Source organism: Triticum dicoccoides, chromosome 1B (assembly GCF_002162155.2).
Source record: "Triticum dicoccoides isolate Atlit2015 ecotype Zavitan chromosome 1B, WEW_v2.0, whole genome shotgun sequence".
NCBI classification, from domain to species: Eukaryota; Viridiplantae; Streptophyta; class Magnoliopsida; order Poales; family Poaceae; genus Triticum; species Triticum dicoccoides.
Genome location: NC_041381.1, coordinates 89,633,222 through 89,650,845, shown reverse-complemented (window position 1 = coordinate 89,650,845; position 17,624 = coordinate 89,633,222). Strand labels below are relative to the sequence as shown.

Here is a 17,624-nt window from a genome sequence, read left to right as displayed (position 1 = left end):
GCTTGCATACTTTGTTAGCGTTCTTAGGATCGACAAAACCTTCCGGTTGCATCATATACAGCTCTTCCTTAAGATGCCCATTAAGGAATGCCGTTTTGACGTCCATCTGCCATATCTCATAATCATAGTATGCGGCAATTGCTAACATGATTCGGACGGACTTAAGCTTTGCTACAGGAGAGAAAGTCTCATCGTAGTCAATCCCTTGAACTTGCCGATAACCCTTAGCGACAAGTCGAGCTTTATAGATGGTGACATTACCATCCGCGTCCGTCTTCTTCTTAAAGATCCATTTGTTTTCTGTCGCTCGCCGATCATCGGGCAAGTCTGCCAAAGTCCATACTTTGTTTTCATACATGGATTCTATCTCGGATTTCATGGCTTCTAGCCATTTGTTGGAATCTGGGCCCGCCATCGCTTCTTCATAGTTCGAAGGTTCACCGTTGTCTAACAACATGATTTCTAGGACAGGGTTGCCGTACCACTCTGGTGCGGAACGTGTCCTTGTGGACCTACGAAGTTCAGTAGCAACTTGATCCGAAGTACCTTGATCATCATCATTGGTTTCCTCTTCAGTTGGTGTGGGCATCACAGGAACATTTTCCTGAGCTGCACCACTTTCCCGTTCGAGAGGTAGTACTTCATCAAGTTCTACTTTCCTCCCACTTACTTCTTTCGAGAGAAACTCTTTTTCCAGAAAGCATCCATTCTTGGCAACAAAGATCTTGCCCTCGGATCTTAAGTAGAAGGTATACCCCACAGTTTCCTTAGGGTATCCTATGAAGACGCATTTTTTCGACTTGGGTTCGAGCTTTTCAGGTTGAAGTTTCTTGACATAAGCATCGCATCCCCAAACTTTTAGAAACAACAGCTTAGGTTTCTTCCCAAACCATAATTCATACGGTGTCGTCTCAACGGATTTAGACGGTGCCCTATTTAAAGTGAACGTAGCTATCTCTAAAGCGTATCCCCAAAATGATAGCGGTAAATCGGTAAGTGACATCATAGACCGCACCATATCCAATAGAGTGTGTTTACGATGTTCGGACACACCGTTTCGCTGAGGTGTTCCAGGCGGCGTGAGTTGTGAAACGATTCCACATTTCTTTAAGTGTGTACCAAATTCGTGACTTAAGTATTCTCCTCCACGATCTGATCGTAGGAACTTTATCTTTCGGTCACGTTGATTCTCTACCTCATTCTGAAATTCCTTGAACTTTTTGAAGGTCTCAGACTTGTGTTTCATTAAGTAGACATACCCATATCTACTCAAGTCATCAGTGAGAGTGAGAACATAACGATATCCTCCGCGAGCCTCAACGCTCATTGGACCGCACACATCGGTATGTATGATTTCCAACAAGTTGGTTGCTCGCTCCATTGTTCCTGAGAACGGAGTCTTGGTCATCTTGCCCATGAGGCATGGTTCGCATGTGTCAAATGATTCATAATCAAGAGACTCTAAAAGTCCATCAGCATGGAGCTTCTTCATGCGCTTGACACCAATGTGACCAAGGCGGCAGTGCCACAAGTATGTGGGACTATCGTTATCAACTTTACATCTTTTGGCATCCACACTATGAACATGTGTAATATTACGCTCGAGATTCATTAAGAATAAACCATTGACCATCGGAGCATGACCATAAAACATATCTCTCATATAAATTGAACAACCATTATTCTCGGACTTAAATGAGTAGCCATCTCGCATTAAACGAGATCCAGATACAATGTTCATGCTCAAACTTGGCACTAAATAACAATTATTAAGGTTCAAAACTAATCCCGTGGGTAAATGTAGAGGCATCGTGCCGACGGCGATCACATCGACTCTGGAACCATTCCCGACGCGCATCGTCACCTCGTCCTTCGCCAGTCTCCGCTTATTCCGCAGCTCCTTTAGTGTTGCCGGCCTTCTTATCCGCTAAGTATTTGGGGCAGTTCCGCTTCCAGTGACCCTTCCCCTTGCAATAAAAGCACTCAGTCTCAGGTTTGGGTCCATTCTTTGACTTCTTCCCGGCAACTGGCTTACCGGGCGCGGCAACCTCTTTGCCGTCCTTCTTGAAGTTCTTCTTGCCCTTGCCCTTCTTGAACTTAGTGGTCTTATTGACCATCAACACTTGATGTTCTTTCTTGATTTCAGCCTCTGCTGACTTTAGCATAGAGAACACTTCAGGAATGGTCTTTTCCATCCCCTGCATGTTGTAGTTCATCACAAAGCTCTTGTAGCTTGGTGGGAGCGACTGAAGGATTCTGTCAATGACTGCCTCATCAGGGAGGTTAATATTCAGCTGGGTCATACGGTTGTGCAACCCAGACATCTTGAGTATGTGTTCACTGACAGAACTATTTTCCTCCATCTTACAACTATAGAACTTGTCGGAGATGTCATATCTCTCGACCCGGGCGTGAGCTTGGAAAACTAGTTTCAGCTCCTCGAACATCTCATATGCTCCGTGATGCTCAAAACGCTTTTGGAGCCCCGGTTCTAAGCTGTAAAGCATGCCGCACTGAACGAGGGAGTAATCATCAGCACGAGACTGCCAAGCATTCATAATGTCTTGGTTCTCTGGGACGGGAGCGTCACCTAGCGGTCCTTCTAGGACATATTGTTTTCTGGCAGCTATGAGGATGATCCTCAGGTTCCGGACCCAGTCCGTATAGTTGCTGCCATCATCTTTCAGCTTGGTTTTCTCTAGGAACGCGTTGAAGTTCATGTTGACATGAGCGTTGGCCATTTGATCTACAAGACATATTTGCAAAGGTTTTAGACTAAGTTCATGATAATTAAGTTCTAATCAAATTATGAACTCCCACTCAGATTAGACATCCCTCTAGTCATCTAAGTGTTACACGATCCGAGTCGACTAGCCCGTGTCCGATCATCACGTGAGACGGACTAGTCATCGTCGGTGAACATTCTCATGTTGATCGTATCTTCCATACGACTCGTGTTCGACCTTTCGGTCTCCGTGTTCCGAGGCCATGTCTGTACATGCTAGGCTCGTCAAGTTAACCCTAAGTGTTTTGCTGTGTAAAACTGTCTTACACCCGTTGTATGTGAACGTAAGAATCCATCACACCCGATCATCACGTGGTGCTTAGAAGCGACGAACTGTAGCAACGGTGCACAGTTAGGGGAGAACACTTCTTGAATTTTTTTAAGGGATCATCTTATTTACTACCGTCGTCCTAAGTAAACAAGATGCATAAACATAATAAACATCACATGCAATTATATAAAGTAGTGACATGATATGGCCAATATCATATAGCTCCTTTGATCTTCATCTTCGGGGCTCCATGATCATCTTGTCACCGGCATGACACCATGATCTCCATCATCATGATCTCCATCATCGTGTCTTCATGAAGTTGTCACGCCAACGACTACTTCTACTTCTATGACTAACGCGTTTAGCAATAAAGTAAAGTAAGTTACATGGCGTTCTTCAATGACACGCAGGTCATACAAAATAAAGACAACTCCTATGGCTCCTGCCGGTTGTCATACTCATCGACATGCAAGTCGTGAATCCTATTACAAAGAACATGATCTCATACATCACAATTCATCATTCATCACAACTTCTGGCCATATCACATCACATGATCAATGCTGCAAAAACAAGTTAGACGTCCTCTAATTGTTGTTGCATCTTTTACGTGGCTGCAATTGGGTTCTAGCAAGAACGTTTTCTTACCTACGAATAACCACAACGTGATTTTGTCAACTTCTATTTACCCTTCATAAGGACCCTTTTCATCAAATCCGCTCCAACTAAAGTGGGAGAGACAGACACCCGCCAGCCACCTTATGCAACTAGTGCATGTCAATCGGTGGAACCGGTCTCACGTAAGCGTACGTGTAAGGTTGGTCCGGGCCGCTTCATCCCACAATACCGTTGAAGCAAGAAAAGACTAGTAGTGGCAAGCAAGTTGACAAGATACACGCCCACAACAAAATTGTGTTCTACTCGTGCAAAGAGAACTACGCATAGACCTAGCTCATGATGCCACTGTTGGGGAACGTTGCAGAAAATTAAAAATTTTCCTACGGTTTCACCAAGATCCATCTATGAGTTCATCTAAGCAACGAGTCAAGGGGAAGAGTTTTCATCTACATACCACTTGTAGATCACGAGCGGAAGCTTGCAAGGGGATGGTGATGATGGAGTCGTACTCGTCGTGATTCGGATCACCGATGACCAAGTGCTGAACGGACAGCACCTCCGCATTCAACACACGTATGGGACGGACGATGTCTCCTCCGTCTTGATCCAGCAAGGAGGAAGGAGAGGTTGAGGAAGGCAGCTCCAACAGCAGCACGATGGCGTGGTGTAGTTGGTGCAGCAGTACTCCGACAGGGCTTCGCCAAGCACGTACGGAGGAGGAGAGGTGTTGGGGAGGGGAGGGGCTGCGCCTTCAATTGTGTGTATTGCAGCCCTCCCCTCACCCTTCTATATATAGGGGAAGGGGCAAGGGGGCCGGCCCTCTAGGGGAAACCCTAGAGGGGGGCGGCGGCCAAAGGGTGGGGGGCTTGCCCCCCAAGCAAGGGGGTGCGCCCCCTTTAGGGTTTCCCCCCCAACCCTAGGCGCATGGCCCAAGGGGGGGGGGCGCCAAGCCCACCAGGGGCTGGCTTCTATCCCTACGCAGCCCAAGTGGCCCCCCGGGAGGGGTGGCCCCTCCCGATGGACTCCCGGAACCTCTCCGGTGGTCCCGGTATAATACCGGTATGACCCCGAAACTTTTCGGTGTGCGTTTAACAACTTCCCATATATAAAACTTCACCTCCGGATCATTCCGGAACTCATTGTGACGTCCAGGATCTCATCCGGGACTCCGAACAACATTCAGTAATCACATACTTGTCTTCCTGATAACCCTAGCGTCACCGAACCTTAAGTGTGTAGACCCTACGGGTTCGGGAGACATGCAGACATGACCGAGACTCTCCGGTCAATAACCAACAGCGGGATCTGGATACCCATGTTGGCTCCCACATGCTCCTCGATGATGTCATCGGATGAACCACGATGTCGAGGATTCGATCAAACCCCGTATACAATTCCCTTTGTCAATCGGTACGTTACTTGCCCGAGACCCGATCGTCGGTATCCCAATACCTTGTTCAGTCTCGTTACCGGCAAGTCACTTTACTCGTACCGTAATGCATGATCCCGTGATCAACCACTTGGTCACTTTGAGCTCATTATGATGATGCATTACCGAGTGGGCCCAGAGATACCTCTCTGTCATACGGAGTGACAAATCCCAGTCTCGATCCATGTCAACCCAACAGACACTTTCGGAGATACCTGTAATGTACCTTTATAATCACCCAGTTACGTTGTGACGTTTGATACACCCAAAGCACTCCTACGGTATCCGGGAGTTACTCGATCTCATGGTCGAAGGAAGAGATACTTGACATTGGAAAAGCTCTAGCAAACGAACTAACCGACCTTTGTGCTATGCTTAGGATTGGGTCTTGTCCATCACATCATTCTCCTAATGATGTGATCCCGTTATCAACGACATCCAATGTCCATAGCCAGGAAATCATGACTATCTGTTGATCACAACGAGCTAGTCAACTAGAGGCTCACTAGGGACATATTGAGGTCTATGTATTCACACGTGTATTATGATTTCCGTATAATACAGTTATAGCATGAATAAAGGACAATTATCATGAACAATGAAATATAATAATACTTTTATTATTGCCTCTAGGGCATATTTCCAACACATGGTTCTCCTACTGGTTCGATAACCTTGGTCTCATCACCGAGGGAAATACCTACCGTTGTTGTGCTGCATCATCCCTTCCTCTTTGGGGAAATACCGACATAGTTCAAGCCAACATCAGGCTGCTTCATGAAATTAACAAATGGGGCACAAATACTTGCAACAACTGGAAAAATACGCAAACAATAATATTTAGCCCATTGCATTTGGAGTTGTTTGAGTGGAGGATACCCCCAAGTTGGTCTTAGCTCCTAACCCAGCTGAAGTATACCCTTGTGGAACTGAAGAGGGTAAGTTTGGAAAGTACCTTCATGTCTGACAAACAAATGGTTAGTCAATCTTGATTATTTTGTTTATTGCTCATCTATATTGCTTCATATGCTTGTTGATGGTTTAGTTTGTTTATTACGTTTGTTGTTCATTTGTTATGGTTCATGTGCCTGCTATTGGTTAAGTTTGTTTATTATGTTTGTCGTTCATCTATATGCATTTTGTCATAGGCTTCGAGTTGTAATGTAACTTGTCGAGACATAGGTTGTGTTAGTCTAGGATTCACCAAGTCGGGACATTAATGGGGTTCCTTGCAACCATGCATGTGCTGCCATTTACAGGGCAAAACATCAATCAGAGGACCATGTTAGTTTTTTTTCAAAAAAGCTACTCCCTCTGATCCAAAATAAGTGTCGTGGTTTTAGTTTAGATCTGAATTGCAACCACGACACTTACTTTGGATCAGAGGGAGTATGTAACTGGAGTCTTACAAGCCACTAAGTTACCATTTTCCAGGTATTGATGCTTGATCAAAACAGACACTCCTAACATAGACCCACCATAGTTCTATGATGATAAGAAGGGGTTAGCAGAGGAGAAAAGGAAGAAGTGAAAGTTCGAAGCACCACATGCTAAGCAAACATCTAGGATGGCTACAATTACTTGTGTAAACTACAAACTGCAAGGCCGCAAGTATACAAGTTGTGCAAAGCTTTCGAGGCCTGATTTGCAAATGAGGAAGAACAAGTATGCGGTAAAGGGGTTCTCTTTCTACAATTATTTCTCTCCATGATTTACTTTAATTTGTATGCACTTGACGATTCTAGGAAAATATAAGTAGGCCTACATGGAAGCATCCTCCAGAATCTTCCATACGAGGAAGTGTTGCAAGCTCTACTTCATCTGCTGCACCAATTCTAAAATGTGGTGCAGGTTCTTCATCATGTGCTGCTCAAAATACTCAAACTACTGATGCAAGACCCTGGGATCATGTTGCTCAAAGGACACCAGTAGCTGCTGCTACAAGGGATCATGCTACTCAAAGGACACCAGCTGCTTCTGCTACAAGCGCTCGTGCTGGTCAAAGGGCACCAGCTGCTACAAGGCCAGTTTCTAGTGCAAGATCTTCTGCAAGTGCTCATTTCAATCCTCCAAGTAATTTTGCAAAAGCTTCCACTAGCTAGGCCCCATAGGACATACCAAAGAGAAAGAAATATGCAAGCACTAGGATGATGGGGGTACTTTGTAGCCAGTGTGAACTTCTGATGTGATGATTGTGTGGATGTGCTAAACAATCCAATACAACCTATTTTTTTGTCATCAAGTTGTGTGGCATTAGTTTGAAACTTATGTGTGCTACTAAGTGAGTGGCAAGTTGAACTTATTTATATCAGTCATGTTGAACTTATTCATCTAAGTTAGTGAATAACATATTGAACTAAGATATTTGTTGTGCACAATGTGTGATTGTGAGGCCTCTGTATGTGCCATTACATTTGCTGAAATTGAAATGATGTAGTGCAAATTTTGTTTGCACCTTGTACGGGTTACAAAGATAGTACCTTGCACCAGTTTTGCTGTAATTTTAAAAGGATTTTTTAACAGAAAATCAAGTCATTTTTAATTCACTATAAATTATCTAAACAAACCTAGAAATGACAGGAGATTAAATGGAGTGACAATTCACTAATTTACATCAAAGAATTGCAAATCCACTGATCATACATTCAGTATGCACCTTCACCATAAATTCACTTAGAAATGACAACAAATGAAACTCACCTTCACTTAGAAATGACAACATGTTCAATTGACTAAACAAATCACTGCAAATTCAGTGATTACGGTAATAAAGTCATGCAAATTCAACAAGCATACATTCAGTACAACAAAAGTTGCTGAGCACAATATTACAAAAATATGGTCTGGCAAAGCAGTGCTACCCCACCATACATACTTAAGGTTCCAACAAATTATGAATCAATCTGGTGCGTGACAAATCTCCTTAAGCTTATTGATCTTCCCCTTGGTGGTTCCTCTATGACAAAATATGCAGTCGTGAATTTCAGCTTCTTTCTTCTTCTCTTCTTCAGTTTGTCCCTCTCTTTCTCTGCCTTTGCCCTAAGCAGTTGATGAATGTTTGTGGATGCATGGTTAGCCAAATTCTTCTTCTCTAGCTGTGATTTCACATCACTAAGAGCCAATTATGCGTTTCCTAACTGGGAACTGCCTCCTCCTTCCCAGCCACCATTTTAACAAAGTCTAGTTACAAAAAATGAGCTAATTCTCCATCTTCCTCTTTTCTCCCAGTATTTTAAAATTTTCTCCAGCGTTGAAAACATTTCCTCTAAGCCTATCTTTTTCTCTTCCCCGTACACGCTCTATAGCTTTGCTAGGCAGATCTTCACAGACTCTGGCCACTCAGGGTCAGCCAACTCCAGGTAACTACACTTTACTTCTTCCTATAAGTTTTAAAACTAAATCAGATTAAAACTATAGGAAAAAATTGGTTTCTAGCAACCTAAATATAATCACCACAGATAACTTATTGTAAACCTGAACAAACAAATCAATTATCACATATCTCCTATACAATTTAAATTAACTTCTCTTATTTAGATAAAAAATTCTATGTTATAGCACTATAGTGGTTGATTGTTGTGTGGTTTCAATTGTATAATTTCTATGTTATAACAAATGTGTAATTTCAATCTAATTTCAGTGAGACACAACCAAATTAAATGCACATAATAGTGATACAAGATTTTTAATTTCAATATAATTTCAGGGACAACACATGCTAAATTTAACTGCAACATCACTACAATTTCTTATTCATGTATGATAACAAATTAGCTATTAAACCCTACATTAAATTAATTCTAACATGTTTATATTTATATAGTTGCATAATGTGAATCACATCCAAAATAATGTAGCACAAATTTTATAATTAGCAGAGCAATGTTGCCTACTGTCTAACATCACTAACAAATTATTTATAACAACAAATTTGGGGCTAACCTTCTTTGACATGCCAGAAACTTTTTCCCACTGTCTACAGATTTAAATACCACTAGCTTCAAGTAAGGGGATCATTACTGACAATGAGCAAGCAGATGTTCAGCTACCCCACTCCTTCCCTTGCAACTGATGGTCCTATGGAGCTACAAGAGGAAGAAATGGCTAAAATCGTCCGCCAGATTAAAATCCCCAATTCCCAAGCCCTAACCCTAACCCTAGGCCAGTGAGAGATAACAGAGAGGCCTACCTGGCTGCTGAAGGAGTCGTCATTAAAATATGAACGACTTCAGAGGTCATTCTACAAGACTGTGGCGTCCGCGGCGGTGAATGGCGAGTTGTCGGCGGTCGAACGCGAGACAGCAAGAGTGAGCTATGGCGGACAGCTGTGGTCGGGCTAGAACAATATTCACAATCCCACCCTTCATAACCGTCCATGCAACACTCCAAGACGGTTGTCTACTGCTGTCTAGTGACGTTTGTCACTGGGCGCCACGTCAGCCCGACAGGTGGAGCCTACCTGTCGGTTCCCTGTTTTCGCGAACAAATTGCACAATCAATGCCCCGCTTTAGTTGTTAGATGTAAAGTTGGTGGTTCCTTATGCCCTGGCTTAAATGTGGTACTAAGTTATTACCTAGCCTGAAACGTGATGGTTTTCAGTAAATACCTTCACGGGGCAAAGCCACCTCATTGGTGTTGAACCCAATGAAATTTTGTGTAAACCCTTATAAAATTACAGCACCTAAACACTAAGAAAAGAACTAAAATCCCAATTATGCAAAGTTGAACCTATTAGGGCATCTCCAACGTCGACCCTCAAACCTCACGCATCTGTCTGGACCGCAGAAGCCATCCAACGCGGTCCTATATCGGTTCGCGGCGCGGTCCGAACGTACTTTCTCCCGCAAACTGGAGACAAATGTGGGGGGCTTTTGCGAGGGTTCGGACTGTTCCCACAGCTGCTTCTGACCACCTTGGCCCACCCAAACCCCCACCCACCCCTCCCGCGCTTTCCTTCTGATGCACGCGTGGCTTCCCGCGCCGCATTCATGCCGCCCTAGAGCATGGAGCGGCCGACATTGATGTCGCGCGATGTGAACGGGCGGAGGGCGGTGCTGACCAATGCGACCTCTCAGCAACCTCCGCTTCTATGCGGACCCAGCTTCCCGAGGAACCAACTCCGGCCGCTGCGCCGTGTTGAAGGTGCTGACCGTCCCTTCGCCTGGCTTGGCCTGGGCTATATAAGACGTGGTCCGGCGAAGCACAGAGCTGCAATCCCCCTCCTCAAGCACCGCCCCACTGCGCCTCCTCGTCACCCACCTCGTCAGGCCCGTCCTCCTCTTCGATTGCAGAGCCGATGTTGGAGTCATGCTGCTTCGTGCCGGCATGCGGCGTCGGCGGAAGCTCTTCCTTCGGTGGTTCTTGGTGCCGCCGTCATCGCTCTCCGCGCCCTTCGGCATCCATGGCGGACGGCTCCTCCGCCAAGGAGGAGATCTCCATCTCCTCCAGTGACGAGGAGGATCAGACGCCGCCGCAGCAGCCGCCTCGACTCCTCAAGGAGGCCAATCTCACGGACGAAGATTTCGTCCGTCAGATCTAGATAATGACGAAGCAGTCGCTCCGTGATACGTCTCCAACGTATCTATAATTTTTGATTGTTCCATGCTATTATATTACCCCTTTTGGATGTTTATGGGCTTTATTTTATACATTTATATCATTTTTGGGACTAACCTACTAACCGGAGGCCCAGCCCATATTGATGTTTTTTTGCCTATTTCAGTATTTCGAAGAAAAGGAATATCAAACGGAGTCCAAACGGAATGAAACCTTCGGGAGCGTGATTTTTGGAACGAACATGATCCAGAGAGCTTGGAGTGCAAGTCAAGAAGCTCCCGAGGGCCCCACGAGATAGGGGGCCGCGCCCCCCCCCCTGTAGGGCATGCCCCCCTGTCTCGTTGGCCCCTCGGGCAGCCACCGACGTACTTCTTCCTCCTATATATACCTACGTACCCCGAAAACATCCAGGAGCACTACGAAACACAATTTCCACCGCCGTAACCTTCTGTATCCGCGAGATCCCATCTTGGAGCCTTCGCCGGCACTCTGCCGGAGGGGGAATCAACCACGGAGGGCCTCTACAAAAACATCCTTGCCCCTCCGATGAGTTGTGAGTAGTTTACCACAGACCTACGGATCCATAGTTATTAGCTAGATGGATTCTTCTCTCTTTTTTGGATCTCAATACAATGTTCTCCCCCTCTCTTGTGGAGATCTATTCAATGTAAACTCTTTTTGCGGTGTGTTTGTCGAGATCCGATGAATTGTGGGTTTATGATCAAGTTTATCTATGAATAATATTTGAATCTTCTCTGAATTCTTTTATGTATGGTTGAGTTATCTTTGCAAGTCTCTTCGAATTATCAGTTTGGTTTGGCCTACTAGATTGGTCTTTCTTGCCATGGGAGAAGTGCTTAGCTTTGGGTTCAATCTTGCGGTGTTCTTACCCAGTGACAGAAATGGTTGCAAGACACGTATTGTATTGTGGCCATCGAGGATAACAAGATGGGGTTTATATCATATTGCATGTGTTTATCCCTCTACATCATGTCATCTTGCTTAATGCGTTACTCTGTTCTTATGAACTTAATACTCTAGATGCAGGCAGGAGTCGGTCGATGTGTGGAGTAATAGTAGTAGATGCAGGCAGGAGTCGGTCTACTTGTTATGGACGTGATGCCTATATACATGATCATGCCTAGATAATCTCATAACTATGCTGCTCGACAGTAATTTGTTCACCCACCGTAATACTTATGCTATCTTGAGAGAAGCCTCTAGTGAAACCTATGGCCCCCGGGTCTATCTCTTATCATATTTACTTTCAATCACTTTATTTGCATCTTTACTTTTTGCATCTATATTATAAAATACCAAAAATATATTTATCTTATCATACTATCTTTATTAGATCTCACTTTCGCAAGTGGCCGTGAAGGGATTGACAACCCCTTTATTGCGTTGGTTGCGAGTTCTCAGTTTGTTTGTGTAGGTGCGTGGGACTTTTGAGGAGCCTCCTACTGGATTGATAACTTGGTTCTCAAAACTGAGGGAAATACTTACGCTACACTTTGCTGCATCACCCTTTCCTCTTCAAGGAAAACCAACGCAAGCTCAAGATGTAGCACTCCGTTACATGGGCCCGTCGCTTCCATCGCCGGCTCGCATCAAGGAGGAGCCGGCATCCCAGCGCGCCAGCGCGAGATGGCGTCCCTGCTCCGGCCTGTGAAAGAGGAGTTGTCCTCACCCCAGCAGCACCGCAGCGTCCAGATCGGACGACACGTGAAGAAGGAGCTGACCTTGACCTTGCACCAACATTGGGGCGTCCATATCGTAAGCTGGGTCAAGGAGGAGCCGGCGTCCCCGCTACGCAGCCGGTACGGCCGCATGGACGCGCCAAACGTCGTCGCCGTGCCTGCACCACCTCGCCATCAAGGAGGAGTTGTCGTCCGCCATCAAGAAGGCGTGGGGCCGCCACCTCCACTACCCTAGAGGAGGCAGTTACGATGGTGCCTCGGGCTCGAGAGCCGTCGTCTCCGCGGAGGAGCACGCGGCGAGGTACTACTGGCGCAATGTTGGTCGCAGCTCGGCGTTCGCCAAGAGCGACATGGCGCTGGACTGGGTCCGCATCGACCCTGACCTCGCCGCCATGTGGGCGCTCGACCGCTCCGTGACCACCATGGAGATGGCCGCCAGGCGCCGCCACCACCTTGACGGCGAGTTCGCCAAGATCTGCAAAATGCTCCACCAACACCGATCGCGGCAAGGCAGCCGGCAGGGCTCCGAAGGTCACGTCGGCAGTGGCCGCGGCGGCACTCCGCACCGCGCAGAAGGAGGCAGATTGGCTCCTCCACGAGCAGCAAGGCTGTTGCGGCCCTCCAGCGCCGTTCCGTCGCTAAAGGGACCACGACGACGACGATGGCACCGACTGAGACGACGATGCAGTAGGGCAAGGCGGCGGCGTCCGGTATAGGGTTCAAGTCTTTGTAGTTTTTCTTTTGTTAAATGGTCGAAATAGTAACCTTTTATGTAAATTATGTACGAACTTCCATGAAATCCGTCCGGTTTAAAAGAATTTCGTCGAATTAGTTTGAATTGTTATCAGGATGTATGCGGACAGCGTTGGATGATCGACTCCCGCATCCATATCCGTGAACTGATCCCCTTAACCGTGGACAAGTACGGAGAAAATTTACAGGTTGCCGTTAGGGACGCCCTTGCCCGTATGTCATTGTGTCGGTTGGCAACAACAAAAAGAAGAAAATGAAAGACAAGGTATATCCGCAAGACCAATATACCACCAATCATGATTGAGTACAGGTAGATTTCGCAGTATATACTATATATGTATGACCTTCACTGGAAAACATAGTTACAAAAAATACTCCATTGATTAATTAACCGGACAATCAGATCCATCGACACAGACAAAACAACACAACCAATTCTTCAGAAAAAAGGTAACATGGTCACGAAAACTTTAAACAAAACAACACATCCCCGCGGCCCACAGAAGTGTACAATAATGCACCGCTCCTCCGTCACGGCCACCATAAAAAAGAATCATAAGCTATAGATGTATACCTGCAAATGAATCCTTAGCTTAACTCTATTTGTTCCTCGTCTTGTCCTTCTTGTACTATTTCATCTTAAAAATCAACGGAGTATACGTAGAAATTAAGTGATGATCATGTACGTGAAGTTGCTGGGCCGGATCACAAGGCGCCCATGTCCTTGACGAAGCCGTACTTCTCCATGAATGGGTTCCTGATCTCCTTGGGCGGGTACTCGTGGATGCAGTCCGCCCACACGCCGGCGTCGGCGGAGGGCCTCTCCACCGTCCAGACGCAGCTGTTGCACTTGAACCCGGCGCCGAAGGTGAGCATGAGCACGCGGTCGCCCTTGTTGAGCCGCTTCTTGGCCTCCATGTAGGACAGCACGTACCAGACGCTGCTGGCCGAGGTGTTGCCGAAGCGGTGCAGCGTCATGCGCGACGGCTCGATGTCGTGCTCCGTGAGGGTGAGCCCCTTGCCGACGCCGTCGATGACGGCGGCGCCGCCGGTGTGCACGCAGAAGTGGTCCACCCCGGCCTTCATCCGGATGGTGAGCGCCGAGGACGGCTTCTTCTTGTTGGTGCGCGTGAGGAAGCGCGCCGAGAGCGTGGCGTAGGCGAGGCGGAGGAGCTCCGGGAGCGGGAGCACGCGGGGCGACAGCACGCGGAGGTTCTTGACGAAGGCGTGCACGGCGGCGCGGGGGAGTTCCTTCCCGAGGTGGAAGCCGGGGCGGCCGGCGTCGTCCTCCATCTGGAGCGCGCAGTTGTAGGCCTCGTCGGAGGCGCCCGTGTGCGTGCGCACGACGTGGCGGAGCCGCAGCTTGGCGTGGGGGCGCAGCCGCGGCGAGTTGGTGAGGAAGTAGGCGCAGCCGCCGGAGCGGAAGAGGCAGTTCCCCAGCATGAAGGAGCGCCTGTTCCCCGGGTACCAGTTGGGCGCGATCGACTCCGACGTCATCACCAGTGCCACCTTGTTCGCGTGCGTTCTGCACATCAATTTTTACCATGCACATTGTAAACACAGATCAATTTTTACCCCTAGACTAGAAAGTACTACAGATTCGCAAAGCGAAAAACAAGACATGGCCAATGGAACAGTACAGTGGCAATTTGGCATGGACGCAGATGGCCGGAGCCGCAGTCCAGTCTGCCATGCCGGACGCCATTGCTCTGCTCTTCACTATGGCGCAAGAAACAAAGAGGAAGCAGAGGAGGTCCGTCCACCGTCCACGTCAACATATTCACCCACCGTCTCCGTGCACCCATCTGCTACTGCTGCTGCTCTGCAGCTACTAAAAGCGGACCAAACTTCGCGAGCCGGCATTGAAGCGATGCAGGACAAACTACACAGTACTGTACTACTACTACTAATAGTGGTAGGGCAGTTGGCTAACATGCAGAGCTGGTGCCTACACTGCCGATGCAGGCGGGGACAGGTAACTTCACCACCTCGCTGTTACTAACATTTATTCTGCGTCCATCTTGGCCCTTCATCACATGACTTGATCTAGCGTCACATGATGGATATGGTCATATGGAACTAGTACAGGCTAAAGATGGATCCGCTCGTTTTGGGAGGCAGGTGAGTGGGCACTGAATTTATGGTTTTTATTTTTATTTTCGAGTTGGAATTTATGGTTCTTATTGCTATTAAAAATAGCAATGTACCACTCGGTGTACTGCAAAGTGTACTGTACTGCGGTTGTGTCTACTTTCTATGTGAGCTTCAAAGTTTACGGATGGGAAAATACGTACATCTTGATGGGGAGTCCTTGTCCTGGGCACGTGACGGCCATATACATTTCACGGTGAGGTTTTTCTTCTCACGAGTGACAACGGAAATGGTACGAGAAAGATCATCTACCTCGTGCCATCTAGCTCATCTAGCAGCAAGCTGTAATCGACTACTCTACAGTAGAGAAGATAAATGGTCTGATCAGGATCAGAATGGCTCACCAGCATACAGATACAGGAAAGGCACAGCAAATAAATTGCTAGGGGCCACTGCGGCCCAACTTTAGGCTTTTGCCTTCCACAACGTTATTTACTGACGCAATACACTATTCGGGCGTCTCAAACTCTCACCGACTGTGCGCTTGTCATACTACTACGCTCGGACCCGGATTGAGCGAGATCCGAGCGTACAATTGTTAGTGTTAGTTGAATCCAGGCCGTTGAATCATTGGACACTAGCCGTTGTATTAGCTGCGCAACAGAGAAGATAATGATAGTTGGAGAGCGCCGCTTATTGATGATGGGGGAGAAAACAAGGGTACCTGAAGAAGTTGTTGGCGAGGTCGAGGGCGATGAGGGTGGCGCTGCAGCCCATGCCGGTGAGGTTGAACACCTTCACGTCCTCCCGGAGGCCGTAGCGGCGCACCACCCTCGCCGACAGGGACGGCGCCGGGGAGAACATGGACACGTTGACGACGAGCAGGTCCACGTCGGCGGGGCGCAGGCCCAGCCCGCCCGGCGCGGCCGACCTGGCGAACAGCTCGTCGAGCACGGCGTGGAACGTCTCGTCCATCTCCTCCATGCCCTCGGCGACGCGGTCGGGGCTCGCGTCGCCCCCCGCGATGATGTTGCGCGGGCCGTACGTCTCCTCGCCGATGCCGGAGTTGACGATGACCTTGAGCAGGAACTTGTACTCCTCCAGCCCCAGCAGCTTGTTCCGCTGGATGATCTCGCCGCACAGATCCGTGGGGAGCTTGCGGTCGTCCGTCCCCTTGTAGCACACGTAGTCCAGCAGATAGCACCGCCGCCTCCGCGCCCGCTCCACCAGCAGCCGCGCCAGCGTCGCCGCCGAGAGGGCCAACAGCGTCAGCGTCACCATCGTCGCCAGCTCCATGTTTACCAGCGAGGAGAGATCTATCGATCGAGGCGGGCCGGGATTGCTAGCTAGCCAACCTAGATGTATGGCGACGGAGTTGCCAATGCGCAATGTGCGTGGTTCCCGCTCATGGAGATGGAGGCGAGAGCTGGGAGAGCCGGCGAGCTTAGACCTATGGACCTCCTACTCTAATGGAGTAACAAGCTATAGATAGTGTGGAGTGGGGTTGCCGGGTTGGTGTGGATGGGAGATTAATGGAAAGGTTTTGAGGAAGTAGAAGGAGGAGCGGAGGTTTTATAGCGAGAGGGGGCTCATGAGAAGCTTCTTCAGATTTCCCGCTTATATTTTTCTTCGTTCTTTATTTTCACCTGCGTTCGACAAATGGTGTTTAAGCAGGGCAACGTGGCGTGCTTTTCCAATTATGGCGATTCAGAGGATTTGTAGCTCCAGTGTGTTTTGGGGTATGATTTCTATTGATATAATATAAAGCGGAGCGTAAACCTTTTACGTCATTTGTATCGGTTTTATCAAATGATAGAGCTTCAATGTCTCTGAGAGCAGAGATTTGTTTTTTTTTCGAGAGTACGCCAAAGGCGTACCGTATTTTCATAGAAGGGGAGAAAATGTTGTACAAGACTGCGGTGAGACTAGAAAACCTACACGGAAACTCCGACTCCGAAAAGAAACAAAAGCCTACTCTCTCACGAAAGGATCTAAACCCTCAACTCCTAGACCCGCCTTCTTCCAAAGCTTGATCTCCTCGTGGATGAGCTGAACAAGGTTAGTGTCCGAGCGCACTTGGTCATTGCGGTTGAACACCCGAGCGTTCCTCTGCTTCCATAGATGCCACACGGTCAAGATGACGAGCGAATCGAACCCTCTCTTGAGCTTTCCATGGAAGGACTTCCGCGCCTTGTCCCACCACACCATGAATGTATCCTCGGGGCTTGGGATTTGGATGTTGATTTGAAGCAACTGGAAGCAACCACTCCAAACTTGCCTCGCGTAAACGCATCTAGCGAGGATATGGTCTGTTGTGTCCTCCTGTTGGCAGCAAGTGTAGCATGCCGAAGTCGTATCTTGGAGACCATGCCTCACAGGTCGGTCCGAAGTCCATAGCCGGTATTGAGAGGCAAGCC

At 47.7% G+C, this 17,624-nt stretch overlaps 1 protein-coding gene across 1 annotated transcript; it reads right to left on the bottom strand.

Annotated features, from left to right (window-relative positions):
* Positions 1-13,478: 13,478 nt before the first annotated feature.
* LOC119321134 (3-ketoacyl-CoA synthase 12-like) lies at positions 13,479-16,763 on the bottom strand. The gene is made up of 2 exons (XM_037594957.1): positions 15,932-16,763; positions 13,479-14,641 (listed from the first exon to the last, which is right to left on the bottom strand). The coding sequence occupies exons 1-2, from the start codon at positions 16,501-16,503 to the stop codon at positions 13,822-13,824; spliced, it is 1,392 nt and encodes a 463-aa protein (XP_037450854.1). The 5' UTR covers positions 16,504-16,763; the 3' UTR covers positions 13,479-13,821.
* Positions 16,764-17,624: the final 861 nt, after the last annotated feature.

What these genes read in the sequence shown, in the direction of transcription:
- LOC119321134 (XM_037594957.1), bottom strand. Translation starts at nt 16,503, where the DNA reads ATGGAGCTGGCGACGATGGTGACGCTGACGCTGTTGGCCCTCTCGGCG. An exon ending in CTCGCCAACAACTTCTTCAG is followed by an intron (nt 14,642 to 15,931) that starts GTACCCTTGTTT and finishes ATTGATGTGCAG; the next exon opens with AACGCACGCGAACAAGGTGG.